The 18,495-nt window shown below is 46.5% G+C and overlaps 1 protein-coding gene across 2 annotated transcripts in view; it reads left to right on the plus strand.

Annotated features, from left to right (window-relative positions):
- The first annotated feature begins 2,784 nt into the window (after nt 1-2,784).
- The window catches only part of vps13d (vacuolar protein sorting 13 homolog D), a 60,825-nt gene continuing 45,114 nt past the window's right edge, over nt 2,785-18,495 (plus strand). For both annotated transcript variants that reach the window (XM_036534436.1, XM_036534437.1), the window contains exons 1-23: nt 2,785-2,881; nt 3,209-3,286; nt 4,140-4,330; nt 5,220-5,300; nt 5,552-5,668; nt 5,775-5,879; nt 6,329-6,499; nt 6,677-6,777; nt 7,301-7,469; nt 8,757-8,858; nt 9,422-9,635; nt 9,970-10,152; nt 10,397-10,527; nt 10,850-10,916; nt 11,137-11,316; nt 11,449-11,579; nt 11,980-12,112; nt 12,567-14,846; nt 15,487-15,638; nt 15,966-17,054; nt 17,268-17,358; nt 17,573-17,699; nt 17,994-18,174. In XM_036534436.1, the coding sequence (XP_036390329.1) occupies nt 2,785-2,881; nt 3,209-3,286; nt 4,140-4,330; nt 5,220-5,300; nt 5,552-5,668; nt 5,775-5,879; nt 6,329-6,499; nt 6,677-6,777; nt 7,301-7,469; nt 8,757-8,858; nt 9,422-9,635; nt 9,970-10,152; nt 10,397-10,527; nt 10,850-10,916; nt 11,137-11,316; nt 11,449-11,579; nt 11,980-12,112; nt 12,567-14,846; nt 15,487-15,638; nt 15,966-17,054; nt 17,268-17,358; nt 17,573-17,699; nt 17,994-18,174 (6,171 nt within the window). The remainder of the gene's footprint in view (nt 2,882-3,208; nt 3,287-4,139; nt 4,331-5,219; nt 5,301-5,551; nt 5,669-5,774; nt 5,880-6,328; nt 6,500-6,676; nt 6,778-7,300; nt 7,470-8,756; nt 8,859-9,421; nt 9,636-9,969; nt 10,153-10,396; nt 10,528-10,849; nt 10,917-11,136; nt 11,317-11,448; nt 11,580-11,979; nt 12,113-12,566; nt 14,847-15,486; nt 15,639-15,965; nt 17,055-17,267; nt 17,359-17,572; nt 17,700-17,993; nt 18,175-18,495) is intronic.

The raw sequence follows: 18,495 nt of genomic DNA on the forward strand, positions 1-18,495 counted from the left end.
TCTCCCTCCCTCTTTCAGTCTCCCCTCTAGCATACTAACAGCCATGCTGACTCATTTAGCCCCACCTCCAGCGAACACATCACCCTCTCTGCTTTTATCTGCTGTCACCTCATTTCCCGTGTTTTTAATGCACCACTCACTCACTCACTCATTCACTCACAGCACTTTGTTATTCACATTGGAATACAGTCCAGTGGTTCAGAATTTCACACCAATCCCCCTTCCACAGTCTGCATTCTCTAGCTTTCTTTCACCTTTTTCATTTGTCAGCTCTCTCTCTCTGTATGTGATAATTAGATAAAAATGCAAAATCACACTTCTCCTGTGATGACTTCTGGGTATTGAACAAGAATAGGCAAGATTACGTTTTTTGTCCATCTGAGCCCCATGGATAAGAGTAAAATACAATAATGACCAAAGGTTAAAGGTCAAAGCATTTTGAACTAACTTGCATGTATTTTAGTATTGTGCCTATGACGCTTTTCCCAAGGGTGACCTGCAATTGAAATATTATCAAGCACAGCTGAAGCAAACGGTACATAATAAGTATTTAACGTATAAGTGGAACTGTGAAGAATGCAATGCAAAATATATTAGGCAGTGCACTTTTTCATGCATGACATCGTATTCACATATTGTGGAATGTGTGATATTTCTACAGTACATGCATAGGTGCATGATAGTCACATTTAGGGTTTCACGCTTTGCCATCTTTTTTCTCTTGCTTATTCGTTAGAAGATAATCAGGTTCTCCAGTGCCTGATACATCCATGACCAGCGCGGTAATATCGCAAGTGTCAAAGTCTAACATCGTTTCTCCACAGAAACCGTTTCTCAATCAACATGCATTGGCCAATTCCTACCTAATCGTCAGTTAAGGTTAAACGTTCATCGTAGCAAAGTACCAACTCTGTATTGAACTGCGTAGTCTCAGTAGTCTCATGAATTGTTACCAGGAATTAAACGTTAAATATTTACAGAGAATCACTCGCTGAGTAGGGAAAACATGCCCTCTTGCGATAAATGGTTGAATTACAACAACCGGCGTAACAATGTACTAACGGAAGCACATGCTAATCATTTTTACTTGCAAACATGTTAAATACAACCGTCAAGTTATTTGTACGCAGATTACAGGTTACCCCCAAACCCTGAAACGCATTAGTGTTTTCCACGTTAAACTGTGGTATTATCCCGTAACTGTTAGGATGCTCGAGGTGTACCTTTGACCTCCGCCCACTAGACGTCCTCAGTTAAATTTGTACATCTGGCCGCTGTGTTTTGGTCATGTGACAGGAACATCGAGTTGGAAGTTCAGCGAGACAAGGAAGCGCATACTGTTGTTTTTACACCCGTGATGCTGACATCTAAGGGGAGGAGAGCAGAAAATAAGCACAAACGAAGCGGCGATAAACAAATACCTGGCTTGCTGGCTGGCCGGCCAGCCAACTTTTCCTGTCACGCCACCACCGACACAGTATGCGTTCGGACGCTGGTGACTCGTTAAAATATGTGCACCAAAAGAGAGCACCTCAGTTAGCAAGACTAGCGATCAAATTCACTTGCTATGTTAGTTTCGGTTACAACCTTGCCTACGCCTCTCTTTGCGTGTAGCTAGCTGACTGCCTGCGCGGTGACATTTCTGTGTAGCTACTCTTTCTCGCACTAACTGGAAGGATATTGTAAACTAACCAGCGGATGATTTCTGGGATACGTTCCACATCTTATTTCAGACGCTTTAGTTTGTCGCTAACGTTTTACTACCTGACAAGGACAAGTGTCTCGGCAGTAGTTTCTGTCACCATGGGTTCAAATTACCCCTACACTCCGATGTGCTTGTGAAGCGCGTTTGAAAGCATCCACAAACAATGGTAAGTTTCCTACGCTCGGCAGCTAGCCAAGAAGCTTTCTAACTACTACAGCAGCTATCTGACATGGTAGACTGGCTAGTATGTAATTTTGAAGGGGCTTGTTCCAACTAAATATTTTAAGGCGGACGTATGGTTAACTAGTCAAACTAGTATGGAGATCACATTTTTCCTCCAACTACCTGTATCAGTTCAGTACCCACCTACTTTTCTAATGCGAATATCCCGTCAGAGCTTTTCCAGTCCTTGTCAACATTGATTGCTGGATAGAGGCTACCCGGTTAGCCAGCTAGCTTCTATTTCCAGATATTAATAGTCACATTTCATGCTCTGTCTGAAAGCGGACATTGTGGCAGCATGGACAGACAGTTGTTCTAAGTAGCATAGTTAGCCAGCTACTAGTATTTCACTTTAGAGAAAGGGAAAATGCTAGTCAGTTAGCCACGATCGAATGCCTTTTGCACGTCGTAGCCTGAGTTTCACTATCGATTCTAGCAAGCGTAACACCGTCATGATGACAAGACTAATTAGGTCAGAGTGGCTCCTTTTGCATCTGAAATACTTTGATAAGATGACTCTCGTGTAATCAGTAAATTTCACGTAGAATCAGCCACTCCTTCACTCTTCAGGGAGGAAACGAAATCCACACGACGAAGCTTGAGTTTTTCATAAATAGTAGGTTTGACCTTAATGGTGGATCAAACCAGTACTTGTTGATTCTGAAGTGGATAGTTGGGGTGGGCTTTGAGTAGTGTGTGCTTGAGTGAGTGAAGTTTATTAATTTGTCTCTTTGGCAGGTTGCAGAAGTTGGAGAGTGACCTCTGAGTCCCCCCCCCCAAGCCTGTCCTTTGAACCCCCAGACCCCCCTCCCCACTTCATCCCACCCCACCCCCCCTTTACCCCTCTGACCCTCATCATGTTGGAAGGTCTTGTTGCCTGGGTACTCAACACCTATTTGGGGAAATATGTCAGCAATCTTAATACAGACCAGCTTTCCATTGCTCTTCTCAAAGGTACTCATAAACTGTAGATTTGTTTGGGTGTTTTGTGCATGGACAAATATATATACACACACACACACACATATGTATATATACACATACATACAATTCAATTTATATATTTATATATTGTATATGGTAGTCTATGTTATATATATGTGTACAAATACATATATGTAGTTTGTGTGTTTTTTTCTAAAAGGTTATAAGAGTGTATATGCATATAAATGCATTAAAGGGTATTATTGTTTGTGTGCATTAAGGGGGGCCACATGTCTAGCTGAGTGTGTCTCTGGTTCATTTGTGTGTGTGTGTGTGTGTGTGTGTGTGTGTGTTCAGGGGCAGTGGAGCTGGAGAACCTTCCTCTCCGACAGGATGCACTGCGAGAGTTTGACCTCCCCTTTGAAGTCAAAGCGGGTGAGTGTCTGAGCCCAGAGGCTCCAGTGATGTCAGTTATCCTCCGCAGTGGCTCTTGCCACAAAGTGTCCAATGGAGTGGAGATGAGATTTGTTCTCTAACATACTTTCCATTAAAGAAATCATAATGAGTACATCTGTCTGTCTGAAGAATGGCTAAGCAGGTAGTCATTGCTTTATGTCTTTGAATTACTTTCATTTTAAAACATCAGTTCCAGATCTTACAGAGAACATAAATATAGTAGATGTGGTGGGAGACAAGTCTTGCATAAATAAAAGAAAGGACAGCAGAAAATGAACAAAACTGCAGTGATGGTTGTGCTTGCTTTCTGTGTAGGCAGTGCACTCAGTTCTGTTTTTCTTCTGCATAGAATATCACATCACAGGAATGTCAGCAGACACGTATATCAGGCAGAGTGGCCTCATCTGCTGATGGCGTGTGTGTTATGGCTGGTGCAGAGAAAAGCACATTGCTTCCTAGTATGGCTATGTGCTGTGTTGCACTCTGCATTGTAATGAGTTCAGAACTTTTTTTTTAAAAGAATGTATTTATGAAGTAAAGTCTCCAGTGCAGTTTGCTCTGTGATGATAATGCAGTGCTACAATTGTGTCACCACTGAGTCTCAGCACAGTTGAATTGAACAGCGATGGGGCAAGTTACATTTCAAATCTGAAAGCAAGTTTTACTCCATTATGCTGTGCTCCAGGTTGTGGTCACAAAAAGGTCTGGCACCTGAATAATTAGTATCCTGTAATTTTAATAACTCTAGGCTCTAATAAACTCTAATTAAGTACAAGTGTAGCAGCGTTGTTAGCTTGGTATGGCATTTGAAAAGCCTCTATCCTTCCTCCAGGCTTCATTGGGAAGATCACCCTCCAGATCCCGTTCTACCGGCCGCACAGCGACCCCTGGGTCATCTCCATGTCCCAGCTGAACCTGATCATCGGGCCCGCCCGTCTCCAGGAGTACGATGAGCAGCGGGAAAGGGAGGCGGAGCAAGAGCGCAAAAGACAGCTGCTGCAGGCGCTGGAGGACAAGTGGAAGGTGAGAGTGGATAGAGACTCAACAGGTTAACCCCTCACAATGCATGCCTACTGCGAGCAGGAGTCAAAGCTGCATGTCCTCCTTTGAGTCATAATGTGAATGGTATTTAAGCAATGCTGAATATTGTAATCTCTTCATGGATTAGATGCCATTATCCAGGGTGACATCCACGGCATGAGATAACTATGGTAATAAATGCATCATAAAACCAGACTCATGAAAATATATTAGAATAACAAAAGATCATATTAGAAACACTGCAATAAAAGGCTATGTGGAATAATTTTGATACAGTACAATTTAAATTATAATGGTTCAGTAAGAAAAGCATTTCCAGGGTTGTTAGATGAAAATTTCAAAGGTTGTTAAAATGTTCAAGAGCAAGGCAAATGAAAGTTAGTAAATGAGGCATGGACTGAACAGCGACTAGAGAGCAAGGCGAATGCTGAAGTCCTGTTTCAAGAAAAGTTGTTTCTCCAGGAGATGGCGAAAGGCAGAGAGAGACTACGCCGTTCTCATGTTGACCGGCCGTGCACTCCACCAGTGGAGAGCAAGAGAGGAGACAGAGACAGAATTAACATCAGGAGCAGGGAGGGACAGGATAGTCTGCCAGGCGATGTACTATGCCACTTTTTCTCTCCGTTTTAGACGGCCAAATTTGACTTTACCCAAAAGAGATAAATACAGTGATGTTGTTTTGATGTTGAGCAGTGCTTCATATGGAAAGTGCATTTGTCACATGATAGCTGTACTGTGAGGTTTAATGCCTCTGTATTTTTCTGTCATATACTCTCTTTGTGATTTTTTGTGCTGCTCACCATAAGCTTCCCAGTATTAAACACCTTGTAGCATGATGCTTTGACCTTTGATTTGCTCCTCTTTTCCCCAGAGTGAGTGTGAACAGAAAGGCGAGTCTTACTGGTACTCTGTAACTGCTTCTGTAGTTACCAGAATAGTGGAAAACATCGAGGTAAGCTGTGGGGTGCCTTCATTTATTTTATCATTTCATCATTTTGTCATCGTTTTATTAAATGAACAAGCCAGTTAAATTTTCGTGTACGACACATTCAGAAGGGTTTTAGAAATTGCTAGCTGAATATTGCAGTATTAATATCAGGGTGTGAGAGATGTATTTTTTTATATGAATTTGAATCAGTAAAGTCTGCAGCCATGTTGAATAGAATGTTACTCATTTGTTTCCTGCTACGGTCCTCCCTGTAGCTGAAGATTCAAGGGGTTCACTTGCGATTTGAAGACAACTTCTCCACTCCTGAAAAGCCATTTTCCTTCGGCGTGTGCATTAAGAACGTGTCTGCACAGAATGCTTCCAAAGAACCGGTGAGCTGCTGTTCCGAGGTTCCAGAAGGTTTCCAGTGAGTATCGGCCAGCCAATCACAGGTTGTGGGGTCACAGGAGCCATTCGGATGTTTTTCCCTCCCTGCAGGCAGAGAAGCTCCTGAGGCAGAAGCAGCTAGAGATAGAGGAGTTCAGTGTGTACTGGGACACGGAGTGTTGCGTGCTGGGAGATCTCCCCACAGCTGAGATCCAGGTAAACCATCAAGCGCAGAGCACGGCTGAGAAATGGGTGATTGATATCGCTCTATTTTTGTCTCATGAATGGATGAACAGCAAATATTAAGGCGGCACTATGGGCAATGGCAAAGATGAGCTTGCTAGAAAAAAAATGACTGCACAGCAACCAGTCAATTTTCCAGCTGTGCCGCAGAAGCGACCTGTTGTCAGCTTCATTGCAGCGTGCACAGTAGTGAGCTAATTGGTACTGCGAGATAATTAACTTCTAATTATTAAGCTACTTTGGGATGAGTAACTTGTAGCTTCAGCTTGCTCAGATGTGGAAAATAGTTTTCCCCATGACGGACTATCTCGGTAGTATAACACGGAGCTGCCTTTTATTAATAAGCATGAGGTTTGCATGCGCTGTAACCTGTGCCTTTTTTAATCATTATTCTGTGTTGTCGCTCCCATTGAATCCCATAGGAGGCCATGACGAAATGCATGCAAAGCCGAGAACACCAATACATCTTTGAGCCTGTGTGTGCCTCTGTGCTGCTCCGGAGGAACGCCTCCAAAGAACCCCTGAGGTCCCGCCACACCCCACGAATTGGTGGCCAGGTGCAGCTGGAGCCCCTGTCTCTGCGCCTGTCACAGGTACAGCTCCACCCCACGGGGCTGCTCTCATGTCAGCACTGGGGTTCAAAGGGAAACAAACGGCCATAATACTGCGATGAAGAGCGGTTGGTGTCATTCTGAATAGAATGGCCACTCTCAGGAGTGGTTATCCTACGTTTACATTGTACTGTTTGAGACCAATCCATCGTTTGTTAGGTCCAGTACCAGCAGATCATGGCCTTCCTCAAAGAGTTGGACCGCAGGGAGAGAGAGATGCTGTTTCGCAAATGGAGGCCCAAAGTCCCTGTGTCTGGAAAGTGAGTCATTGTTTATACAGTCATTATGATTATGAGCTGCAGATCTGTCTTCTCAAAATCCCAAAATGCTGGACGATTTCCAGCAGAGGGAGGATATCTTTCCTCAGTGACCACCAATGTCTAGTGCCTACCTGTTTGATACATGAGCCATTTAATGCCAGTATACTCCACTTGTCAGCTGTAGCACGAAGGGAGGGATGTATGTAGCCAATTGGTGCATTTTTACTTTACTTATTGGGCAGACTTTTCCAGGAAGGCTTATAGAACAAAACAAGAAATGTCAGGAGAGGCAATGTTAAGAGTGAATACACAGTTTTACCTTGTTTTATTACCAAAAACCACACGATCATCAGCAGTTTCAAGTTCACATTTACATAGATTGCTTCGTATTTGAATTTATTGGACGGAGGACCTGCCATATTTTTCTGAGGCCTTGCTCGATATCAGGCTCATGGTATGTGTTCGTCTCTCCCTTTTTACACTGTTCCATTGTTGGTGAATGACAGCTGTCTGTCTCCTCCAGCTGCCGGCAGTGGTGGATGTTCGCCATCAATGCCAACCTGAGTGAGATCCGGGACCAGCGGATGAGGGGGAACTGGGATTTCGCCCTGCAGCGGGCCCGGGACGCCCAGCTATACACACACCTCTACTTCCAAAGGCTAAAGGGGTTACCCCTCAGTGCACAGGAGAAGGTGAGGCGGTCTCCGCCAGCTCCGATACTGAGTGCACTGTGCATGCAATGTCCATTTCTGGTTCCATTAGTGTTTAAGGAACTGGGACTGCTGTTGGTCTGAATCCCGGGTAGACCATTTTAATCAGTGATTATCCGGCTGTGTAAATGGATAATATGTTCAAATATGAGCGCAGTAAGCAGCCCTTGATGAGATGGGAGTCTGCAGAGAAAGACAATAAATACATTAAATCATAATGACATGCACACTGTGCTAACCCTGAGAATCATCAGACAGGCCAGAGTAGAACTGTACCACTGTGTGCGCTTTAAGTTTGTTCAGTAATTTTGTTGTAGAAAATGAGCACATAAATATGAAAATAAGAACCATACAAATTGATCCAAAAAGTTAAGTCGGAGTTCATTCTGAAAGTTCTCGCCTGAAGTTAGACCCTCCATTTTACTTTTTTTAATTCCATGATTTATTTGCAGGATTTACGAGCGGGGTGCATTAAGGGAATGTAAATGTCAGACGTTCAAAGCAGAACGTGTGGACTGAGTGCCATATTAAAGCCACATGTTAGCTGTTAGCAGGAGGGCCCCTCACTCTGCAGTCAGTTAAGGGCAGGAAGTGAGCTGGCTGGACGCAGACACAGGACGTTGGCTACAACAAAAATAGAGCAGCAGCTTCTGCATCAGGGCCGTATGACCCAGACTGAGAGGACAGAGCAGTCCTCTCGTCGGTGCCGCTTTCGCCAACTCTGATCCCAAGATCACGATATGACAGAGACAGGAAGGACAAAGGCAACAGTCACTGTTTGACGTGCTGGTATAACCTTGAACCGAAAGTCATTGACCGGTTCTGTTGCAATGTAAAAACAATCAGTCATTGGAGTGGAACCTGGGTGTTCATTTAATAGCAGTTCGGCTGTGGAAATGGTTTCTAACAAGAGTTCCTATACAATTAGAAGTATGAATTTCACTTATTTTTAGGAAGTTTTAGGAACTTAGTTTTAGGAAAAAAAAACAACGTCACCTTGCCAATCAGTGCAGTCAGCAAAAGTTTTATAGGTCATGTGTTTGCATGCTGATTGGCCAGTGGATGGACACTGCTTGGTCACTTCCTTTTGGCGTTAGTAGGTGGTCTGTGGAATGAAATTTGTGTTTACCCTTCTCCTTTTCATTCGCTTCACTGTTGTTCTCATTTATGTTAAGCCAGTGACGTTGAACCCCACAGTAAATCTGGTGACATATGATCGCTGGCCGTTCTCACTCTGTGTCCTGAGGCACATGTGCTTTCTCTGAACAGGCTGAGCTGGAGAGAGTGGAGGACGAGCAGGACCTTGAGGAGCTGAAGAGCCTAAGGGAGATTGTCCATGACCGCTTCCGCAAGCAGGAGGAAATCGCAGAGGCAAGCTAAGATGATTTGCACAGGGGCTTTGAGGGAATTAGTATCGTCAAGGTCTTTGCAGAAAGCGCATGTGGATGAGAAGTGAGTCTAGCATCTGTGCTAGAGAGGCACATTGTTGATCAGCGCGACTTACCTGTCTGCTGATTCCATTAAAAGTCCCCAAAGCGTGAGTGAGTCAAGTGTTTCCTGTGCTTAATGTTATTATTCTCAGAGCAAGATGGACCTTGGGCTCTTGCAAGTTTATAAAAAGGGTCATATGATTATTGATTGCACTAACTGCCACCATGAAGTGCTGTAATTAAAACCAGAGGTAGAGTTGAAGCCAATTCCCCGAGCCTCTCAAGTTTTCAGTTGTTGGTCCACAATATTCATAGCCCTTTTATTGTGTCTGTTTAATGGGTCAGGTTCCTGAAGAGAAACCGACCCATTAAACAGAAACTGAGGAGTTGTGACGTTGGCTCCAGCTAAGGAAGGACTGTTGCTCTGTTGCAGCTACCTTGTCACCTGACCACCTGTCACATGACGTGTCACATGACCCTGTGTCTCCCCTTCCCTGCACACAGAGTGTGAGAGATGCTATATCGGATCCAGCTTTGTCCTCACCGTCCCGCTCCATCCCCAAGAGTGGCAGCTCTGGCATGATCCAGTACCTGCAGTCCTGGTTCCCTGGCTGGGGTGGCTGGTACGGGGAATCCCAGGACCCAGAGACGGGCGTCGACGGGCAGACAATGTCCGCAGATGAGCTGCTGCCTGGCCAGGGCTCCTGGGACATACTGGGTCAGTGTTCAAAAGCGGTATTGCAGTTGCCTTATGAGACATGCTCATTTACATCTAGCCAAGGTACATCAATGCATATATAAGACTGCATTAACAACAGTATCGGCAGAAATAAATAAACCAGTCAATATATTGTTGATGCAACCCATATTCCAAGGTGGGATTTGAACCTGCAATCCCATGTTTGAAATCCATTGTGTTACACAGCAGGACGCCAGACAGAGTGAGGGCATTGCATTATTCAGAAAGATATGGAGAGTACAGCCCTTGTTCCCAGTAACAGCCTTGTAGTATAAGCTACACTCATGCTTTTCTCCATGTGCTTCCCATGTAGCTGACACCGAGGATCTCTTTGACCCTTTGGAGGACTCCCAGACTCTGAATACCTTCACCAGACGGGACCATCTCTTTGCCCGGCTGGACTTCCTGTTGGAGAAGGGGGCCGTCACTCTTTTCCACCAGGACAAGAAGGGCAGCACACCCCACGAGAGCGGTGTCATCCAGCTGGAGTTCTCAGGTATTATGGGGCCCTGGCTCTTTTAGTCAATTTCTGCAGCTTGCATTTTCGATGGTGAGGAGGATGGGGGGAGGGGTGTTCATTTGTCCTGAGTGTGGTTTTTTATTGTGTGGACGGGACTGTGTGATGGATGATTTGGGGTGGGTGATTTTTGCAGAAAGTGGTTCTTATTGTGAAGAGATGAGTGTAATGGATGGATTAGGTTTGGTGATTTGTCCCTACCATACTGTGCTCAATGGTTCAGGGGTGAAAGTTGGGGTGGAGTCCCTCCCTCGCTCTGAGTCCTCGCTGTTCTCCGTGAAGCTGGGGGGACTGTTTCTGAGAGACCTCACGACCCAGGGGACCATCTTCCCCTACCTTGTCTCCCCCAAACCAGTGAGAATCTTCTTTCTGTACCTTGTTCATGTTCACATCCGGACATTTATTATGACAAAGTATTTCTGTTAAACCTGGAGGAGAAGCAACACCCAGAGATCTCTAGTATGCATGTTTTATAGCTGTTGTATATCCATCCACGTGGCCTTTTCTTAACCCAGTTATTCCGCCTGTTTGTGCCTGATTATCTCGTGGGATGCCCTCAGAATCTGAACAGTAGCCTTGCATTTCATTCAGCACATCTGCATGTGTAATCTTTGGAGCTACTACATATGTTGCATATGTACGTATCTGATGTTATTATTGTATTGTGCATTCAAAGGACAAAGTGGCCGTGGCCATTAATCAGTCTTTTGGACAGCCCAGTGGCTCAGAAGCCACAAACTCAGGTAGGCATCCTTTCTCGTGGATAAATAATTTAAGTATTTTTGATAGTGGTTTATGTGTGTATTTGGGATGCTGTCATTCTATGTACCAGCAATATCACACACAAACAAAAATAGGTTATGCATTTTGTGTGTATTCATTTTACAGTCGCACTGTGTTGAGGTATGTAATATTGTTGTGGTCTGGCAAAAACAGATTTAACTCATGTCATTTACATGTCAGCTGCCAATATGGAGACGTCGGCACCCCCTGTCTTCGAGATGATATACGAACGCAACCCAGCTCGGAGTAAATTTGAGAGGCGTCTGGAGGTCAATACCAGCCCTCTCAATATCATCTACAACCCCCAGGCGATAAAGAAAGTTGCTGACTTCTTCTACAAGGGCAGGGTCCACACCTCAGGTAGAGGACCTGGTGTCTGTGTAATGACAGCTGTAGCAGAACATCACAGTGTGCACTGACATTCCAAAAAGGCATTCTGTAAGGCTGCTTGTGCATGTGTTGCCAACAATCTGCTGATGTCGTGTCTCGCAGGGTTTGGATACCAGTCAGAGCTGGAGCTCAGGGTGGCGGAGGCAGCCAGGAGGCAGTACAACAAGCTGAAGATGCAGACTAAGGCAGAGATCCGGCAGACTATCGACCAGCTGCTCGTGGGAGAGTTCATTGTAAGAATAGCTCTTCAATGGAATCGTGCTTATTTCTTTGCTAAAGTGGGAAGGAGACCTTTGCATAATGCAGTTGTCAGATGCATTACGTTCAAGTATTTTCAGCTATGGTTACCCTCTGGTGCCAGTTAAAGATTAAAGATTAAAGTATTGGATCTCCATACTTAAATGTACACGTGATTGCAGTTAAAATTTCAAAATAACTGCAAGTTTTGTGTATACTGTCAAAAACCGTACAACAGCTACAGGTGATCCAGGGGTGAAGTTTAGAACATCACTTCCTTTAAAAGAATGTAACAGTTGACTGAAATGCTTCACTTGCTGCTGGAGGTGTTGTGGCAAATTTGTACCACAGTTGTGATATGTCCTTTTCTCTGCTTCTGTGAATTTTCCCTGGCAGGAGAACAGCAAGCGTTGGACGATGAAGCTGGACATCTGTGCTCCTCAGGTGATCTTTCCTGATGACTTCCAGACAGAGGACCCCATGCTTGTGGTCGTGGATCTGGGGCGCATTCTCCTCACCAACTCCCAGGGTACGTTAATCGAGTTTCTTGGCAGTGTGATGGGTAATAATTGTTGACATTCACTTTCTGGAATCTGGAAGAGAAGTTCTTTATTTGTATATGCACACTATTTGACTTGGATACATTTCTGGCCAAATGCCAGTCTTACACATAGACTGAGAATGATCCTAAACTGGAACTAAAAGGTCTTTGGTTGCATTGTACTTTACAGCTTGGGACAGAGGGATCATAATATGGTAATGATGTTGTAACTTTGCCATTAAATTAAGGATACCTGACATTTTGGCATTTGTAAAACGAAAACAACAAACTAAATAATGAGTACATTAGTGTATTTAAATGACATCAGATCTTGTATGCTGTGTTAGGTACATTTCAAGTGCTGCCTTTCGTTTTTAATCTAACTAACGTAACTAATGTAACCTTCTAATTAATCTAATTATTTGTGTATTTTCCCATAAAGAGGACCTCAAAACAAAGTCAAAGACTGCTCCAACGGAAGGGGAGGAGTTTAGTGATGATGAGTACCAGACTCCGCTGGCTACTCCCCCAGGTTCTCCCCACCCTGAACCAGAGATGGAGCTCAAGGATCAAGGGAAGAGCCCTGAGCTGCCGAGCCTGAAGCTGGCAGAGGGCGCACAGTCCTACTGCCGAAACCTGTACGAGAAGTACTCCCTCTCCTTCAATGATCTGCAGATCATGGTGGGCCGTTACAAGGACAACTGGAAGCACCTGCAGGAGAGTGAGGTGGGGCCCACCCACGTGGTGGAGAAGTTCAACGTGCTCCTGCAGCTGGAGCAGAGGCTCCGCTACACCTCCGACCCCCAGCTGCCTGGAGCCGTACTCTCCGGCACCCTCCCGGACCTGAAAGTCCACATCAACCTGGAGAAGATGACGGCCCTGAGGAGCTGCCTGGCTCGTCTGAACAGCCCGGGGGCGGAAGAGGACAGTGACCCACGGAAGGGGGAGGGTGCCAAGTCCCCTGACCCTCTGACACTGCGCCACGAGAAGATCTTCCAGAGGGAGGACAGCCAGTGGAAGCTGCAGGGATCGACTAAAAATCTCACCCAGAGTGTGCAGACTCTAGAGCAGCACACTCGGGAGGTCCTGGTGGAGTCGCGGCTCCTCCTCGCCGAGTTCAACATCAACTACATGCAGCTGGGGGTGGAGAGTGGGGGTCGCTACATATCGGTACTCAAAGTGTTCGGCACCAACGCCCACTTTGTCAAGCGGCCCTACGATGCGGAGGTCTCCCTCACTGTCCACGGCCTGCTCCTGGTGGACACGCTGCAGACATATGGCTCTGACTTTGACCTCTTAGTGGCCTCTCACAAGCATTTGAGCTTCGATGTGCCAACGGGCAGCCTCCGTGAGAGCCAGCCCACTTCCCCCGTCTCCCCTGACCACAAGCCTCCAGAGATGTCAGATTTGCGTGGAGAAACACCCCCAGGGTTGCCTTTTGAAAAAGTCTCTCCGTATAGCTCTTTTCTCAAAGACCAGGAGGCCCTCATCAAACTGGAATACCAGTTTGTTAGCTCTGACTGTCCATCGATGAACCTGGACAGCTCCCTCCAAGTGACCTCCATGCAGGTCAATAACCTGGACATAATCTTAAACCCAGAAACAATGGTAGAGCTTCTCAAATTCCTCCAAAAGTCGTTCCCTAAAGAGGAAAGCACTTGGACTCCCTCAAGCCAGCAGCTGTCCCTTCAGCCTGATGTGGATGGTCAAGAGGAAACCTACCAGTCAACATATGACCAGAACACAGAGGTCACTGTGGAGATCCACAGACTGAATCTGCTCCTGTTGCGCACTGTTGCGACCGGCACTGTTTTGGGGGGAGAAAAGAAAGGCATGAAGATTGCCACAGCCAGTATTAATGGCACCAAGGTCAATGTCTCCATGGGAGGCCGGCTGGATGTCAATGGCTCCCTCGGGTGCCTCCAGCTGGTGGACCTGACTCAGGAGGGCCTGAAAAGCCAGTTTGTGGTCAGCATCGGGAATGTGGAAGACCTTCCCACAGCCGGAAGTATGGCCTTCTTCTCAGACACTGCAGGAACACCCTCTGAAGCTCTGAGCTTCCACCTCCTGGAGAAGTCCCAGGGCGAGTGCTCTCTGCAGCTGCAGATGGCCTCCTTGCATTACAACCATTCAGCCAAGTTTCTCAAAGAGCTCAGCCTCTCCGCCAACGAGGTGGAGGACAACTTCCGCTCCATGCTGAAGACTGCAGCCACCAAAGTTTCCACCGTGCTCGCCAACAAGACGGCGGAGTATAGCGGCATGGTGTCGCTCTTCGAGACTCCGCCCAGGAGGTCGAGGACGCAGAGCCAGAGTCACTGGACTTACCCCTTCGAAGATGAGGAGGATCTAGTCGTCACTGAACAGGAACCCAGCTTAGACTCCTTTATGGTCAAACTCACTCTAAATATCAGCATTGACTCTCCTGTGGTTTCCATCCCTCGAAAGCCAGGTCATCCTGAGCTTCTGGTGGGCCATTTAGGGAGCATAACGATTCAAAACTTTGTGGCTGGCCAGAACAGCTCAGAGAGAGAGAAGCTGCAGGTGGAGGTGAAAGACATTCGGCTGTACTCCCTCAACACTAGTTATTTGGTCCAGCGCAAGGCCACTCGGTCAGACTCTACCTCTTCCTCAAAGTTCTCGCCCTCCCACAACGGGAGTGTCAGTCAGGACGAACTGCAGTTCACTCGCCATGACTTCTTTGAATCCCTGAGCCGTGGCAAAGGTAAGACAAACAAATCTTTTGCTTTGTAAAAGATGGACTTAATTAATTGAGCAGTGGTATTTGAGGACTCATAGGGGGAATTATGTCTTCCTGTCAAAGTTACTTAACTGTTTCCCTGGTATTCAAACTGAGTATTGAATTACCCATCATTGTAAAATTGTATCTCAGTACCTGTAGGAGTTATTTTGAATTGACATTGAGGATAGAATGACAAACCCAAAATGTTCTCTTTTGTAGTGGCAAGTGTTTTGTTGTTTTTGTTGTTTTTTCATTCAAACAAAATTTTGTGTTTTGTTTGAACACCGGAGATGATGAAAAATATTGAAAAAACCATTGAAGAGGTTACTTTTTAAAGTTTTGTTTAATTTTATGCACAAGAGGACAAAAACCGACAACAAACACATTAAGAAAGAGATGTAAATGCCAAATGATACTCTGGCAGAGGGATTGAATGGTTGAATGAGTAGTTTGAGTAGTTTAGAGGGTTTGAATCTGTAACCGTGTCACATGGTGGGTAACATAATGACAGTGCAACGGCATGTGGCACCTCATTTGATGGGAGTTTGGGGAGGATGAAAATGGCAGGTAGCTCAGCTGAAGATATGGTGGGAAGCAGCAGTCATTTTTCCCTGTTTCACAGCCTTTCACATCCTGAAGGACACCACTATCCAGTTCACCGTGGAAAAGGTCCCACTTGATGAAGACACCCAGTTCACCTTTCTCACGTGTGATGAGCCTTTTCACAGCTCAGGGCTACTGAGAGTGGAGGGCAAGTTTGTCAACCCTGTGCAGGTAAGATGCCATTAGCAGTATCAGGGGTCGTGCTGAAGCTGTGTTGATTTCTTTTGGATGCCGGTGTCTGTTCCTTTAGCTTTTTCCTTGTTTGTGAAATTAGGCTCAGAGGAAGACACGCTTAAATCGCTTAAATTGCTTAAATCATTATGAAATACTTTGCAGTTAGACTGAATACAGATCATATTTGGTGTTCATTAAAAAGTGTCTTTTGTCGGTCTCAAGATCTGTTAATTACTGCTGCAGTAGAATTTTGCAGTAGAAAAAATCAGAATTTTAGCTGGTGGCTGTTTCTTCAGACCTGTGTTTTTCCTCTTACTTTTGTAGGTGTTTCTGGCTAAGTCTGTGTATGAGCAGGTGCTGCAGACCTTGGACAATCTTTCTTTCATTGACGAGCAGCGGGCGACGCCCAGCCAGCCCCCAACCCCACCTCCTCCCACCCCCTCCTCCACTAAACCCCACCGCTTCCCAGACCCGCAGGGTGGACTGTTTGCACGTGACCCTCCCCTCTCAGGGCTGTCCTATGCCTCCCTGTCCTCTTCCCTCTCCACCCCCATGCCCCTGCAGGCCCACAGCCCCCCGCCCCAGCCCCCCTCTTTCACCCAGGTACGAGCTAATTTCCGCGTGGCGGAGCTCCAGGTGCACCTGAGTGCCGACCTGAGCCAGGGCTCGCAGGGGCTGGTCAGCCTATGCTTCCAGGACCTGGAGGGGGACTTCTCCAAAGACCACCCCCACTCCTTGGCCGTCCAGCTCACCCTCCGCTCCCTGCTGATGGAGGACCTCCTGGAGCCCAATCCCGACTCCAAATACAAGCACCTTATGGTGTCCCGGGGTGCTCCCAAGCCCTCCACCTTCAGCCCCAAGGAGTACCTCTCTCAGTCTTGCCCGTCCCCCTCCAATGCACAATTCCCCGAGATGCCCCGCTCCCTCCCCGCCCAAATGGAGGAGGCGCAGAACGTCTTCCAGTTCTACCAGAGGCACCCCAGCACATCAGCGGCGGCAGCCCGAAAGAGCAAGAAGGACCCAGAGTGCCCCAGCACCCCGCCACCCTCCCCCACTCGCAACACCCCATCCCCACACCCTGGCCCGGACTTTGATGATTCCCTAGTCCACATCAACGTCCTCCTGGTGGACCGGCGCCACCCAGAGTTCAGGAGCCGTTACGGCAGTGTGGGCCGCAGTGTGGATGTGGACTTCAACTGCCTAGACGTCCTCATCACCCTGCAGACCTGGGTGGTTATCCTGGACTTCTTCGGCATCGGCTCCACTGCCAACAACCACGCGGTGCGAGTGCCCTCCGCCTCCCCCCAGCCTATGCCTGGACACCCGCTGCCGTACCCCGACTCAGACGACCTCTACTCTGAGAACAGTGAGGAGGAACCCCCAGAGGCAGTCAACACCAAGCTTGACCTAAAGGTACCCCAGCCACAGTGCATTGTAGTGTTCCCACAAGGGGAAGACCCAGGCCTTCACTCTCGCCATCACAAGATCAACTGCAGAGACTGTAGAAATGATACTTCCACATAAATGGCATGGCATTTTCGTCAGGGTTCTTCACATTTGTTTCCATTCTTTGTCTGGTATAGAAATACTTTCATATTTAAACGAACTTTACTGTATTTTTCACAGGTCCATTCCCTGACTCTTATTCTCAATAAGAAAACCAACGAGCTTGCTAAGGCCAGTGTTTCCAAACTGGCTGCCCACTTAGAACTGATTGGTATGTATTAATGTGTAGTTATAGTAGCATTGGTTTATGAATGTTTAACAGAGTCAGAACAAAATATCTCTTGTCCTTCAGTGTGGTAAGTAACTGCCTGATATCGACAGAGACTTGACCATGCATTCATGCATAGAGCATATAATTTGTACTTTCTGTGCCTGTTGTTTTGGATTGCATTTCCTGATTTCATGGTGAGCATCCTGTGTTACAGAGCGAGACCTGGCTCTGCAAGGCAGTCTGGGTAGCCTGTCTCTCAGTGATCTGACCCCACACGGTGACCTCTACAGGGAGCGCTTCACCACACGGGGTGGAGAGGCCCTGGTCTTCAACATCCACAAGTAATTTCAGTTTTAGCAAGTAATTTTGCTTTACCAACATTAACAGGCTGTTTCACAGCTGTCACTGGTATAAGACATTATGTCAAATATATAGAACTTATTTTTATTTGAAGACATTTAGGTTGCCTTTATGGTGTCATGATGGAGGCAGCAGTTTGCTTCGGGTGCTTAAAACATAGCATGTAAGTGACTTGCATACGTAGTTGTTAACTGGTTCGGACAGGTTGAGTTTTTTGGAGGGGCTCTAGGGAGCATTTGTGGGTCATAACGTAGAGCTGTGTTCTGTCCTTGCAGATACGGTGAAGCAGATCCTTTTCTGGAGCGTGACTACGATATGAAGGTGTCACTGCAAATGGCATCGGTGCAGTATGTCCACACCCAGCGCTTCCAGGCCGAGGTGGTGGCCTTCATCCAGCACTTCACCCAGCTGCAGGACGTGCTGGGGAGGCAGAGGGCCGCGGTGGAGGGCCAGGCTGTGAGTAGGCCTCTTTCGTATGGAAAACGTTTTTGAAATGGCGGTTCACATCTTTTTCCTCTTTAAAGTGTCAACAGGAAGAATCCATGTGAAAAATGGATGTGTATAAGCCAGTTTACAGGACAACCACGAGAGATACTCGCTCTTGCAGGAGGGTTCTCAGATCATCCTACAGGAGTTTAGATGCCCTGTGCATCTGTGTTGTCTGCTGTCTTCTGTACAGCTGAAAATCCTGCAGAATGTAAATGGGCGGTTATGGTCCGACGTGGGCTGTGTAAACGCAGTATGTTTTTAAAACGATGCTGTGCCATTGTAAAGGCC

Source organism: Megalops cyprinoides, chromosome 7, assembly GCF_013368585.1.
Source record: "Megalops cyprinoides isolate fMegCyp1 chromosome 7, fMegCyp1.pri, whole genome shotgun sequence".
In the NCBI taxonomy this organism is placed as follows: domain Eukaryota; kingdom Metazoa; phylum Chordata; class Actinopteri; order Elopiformes; family Megalopidae; genus Megalops; species Megalops cyprinoides.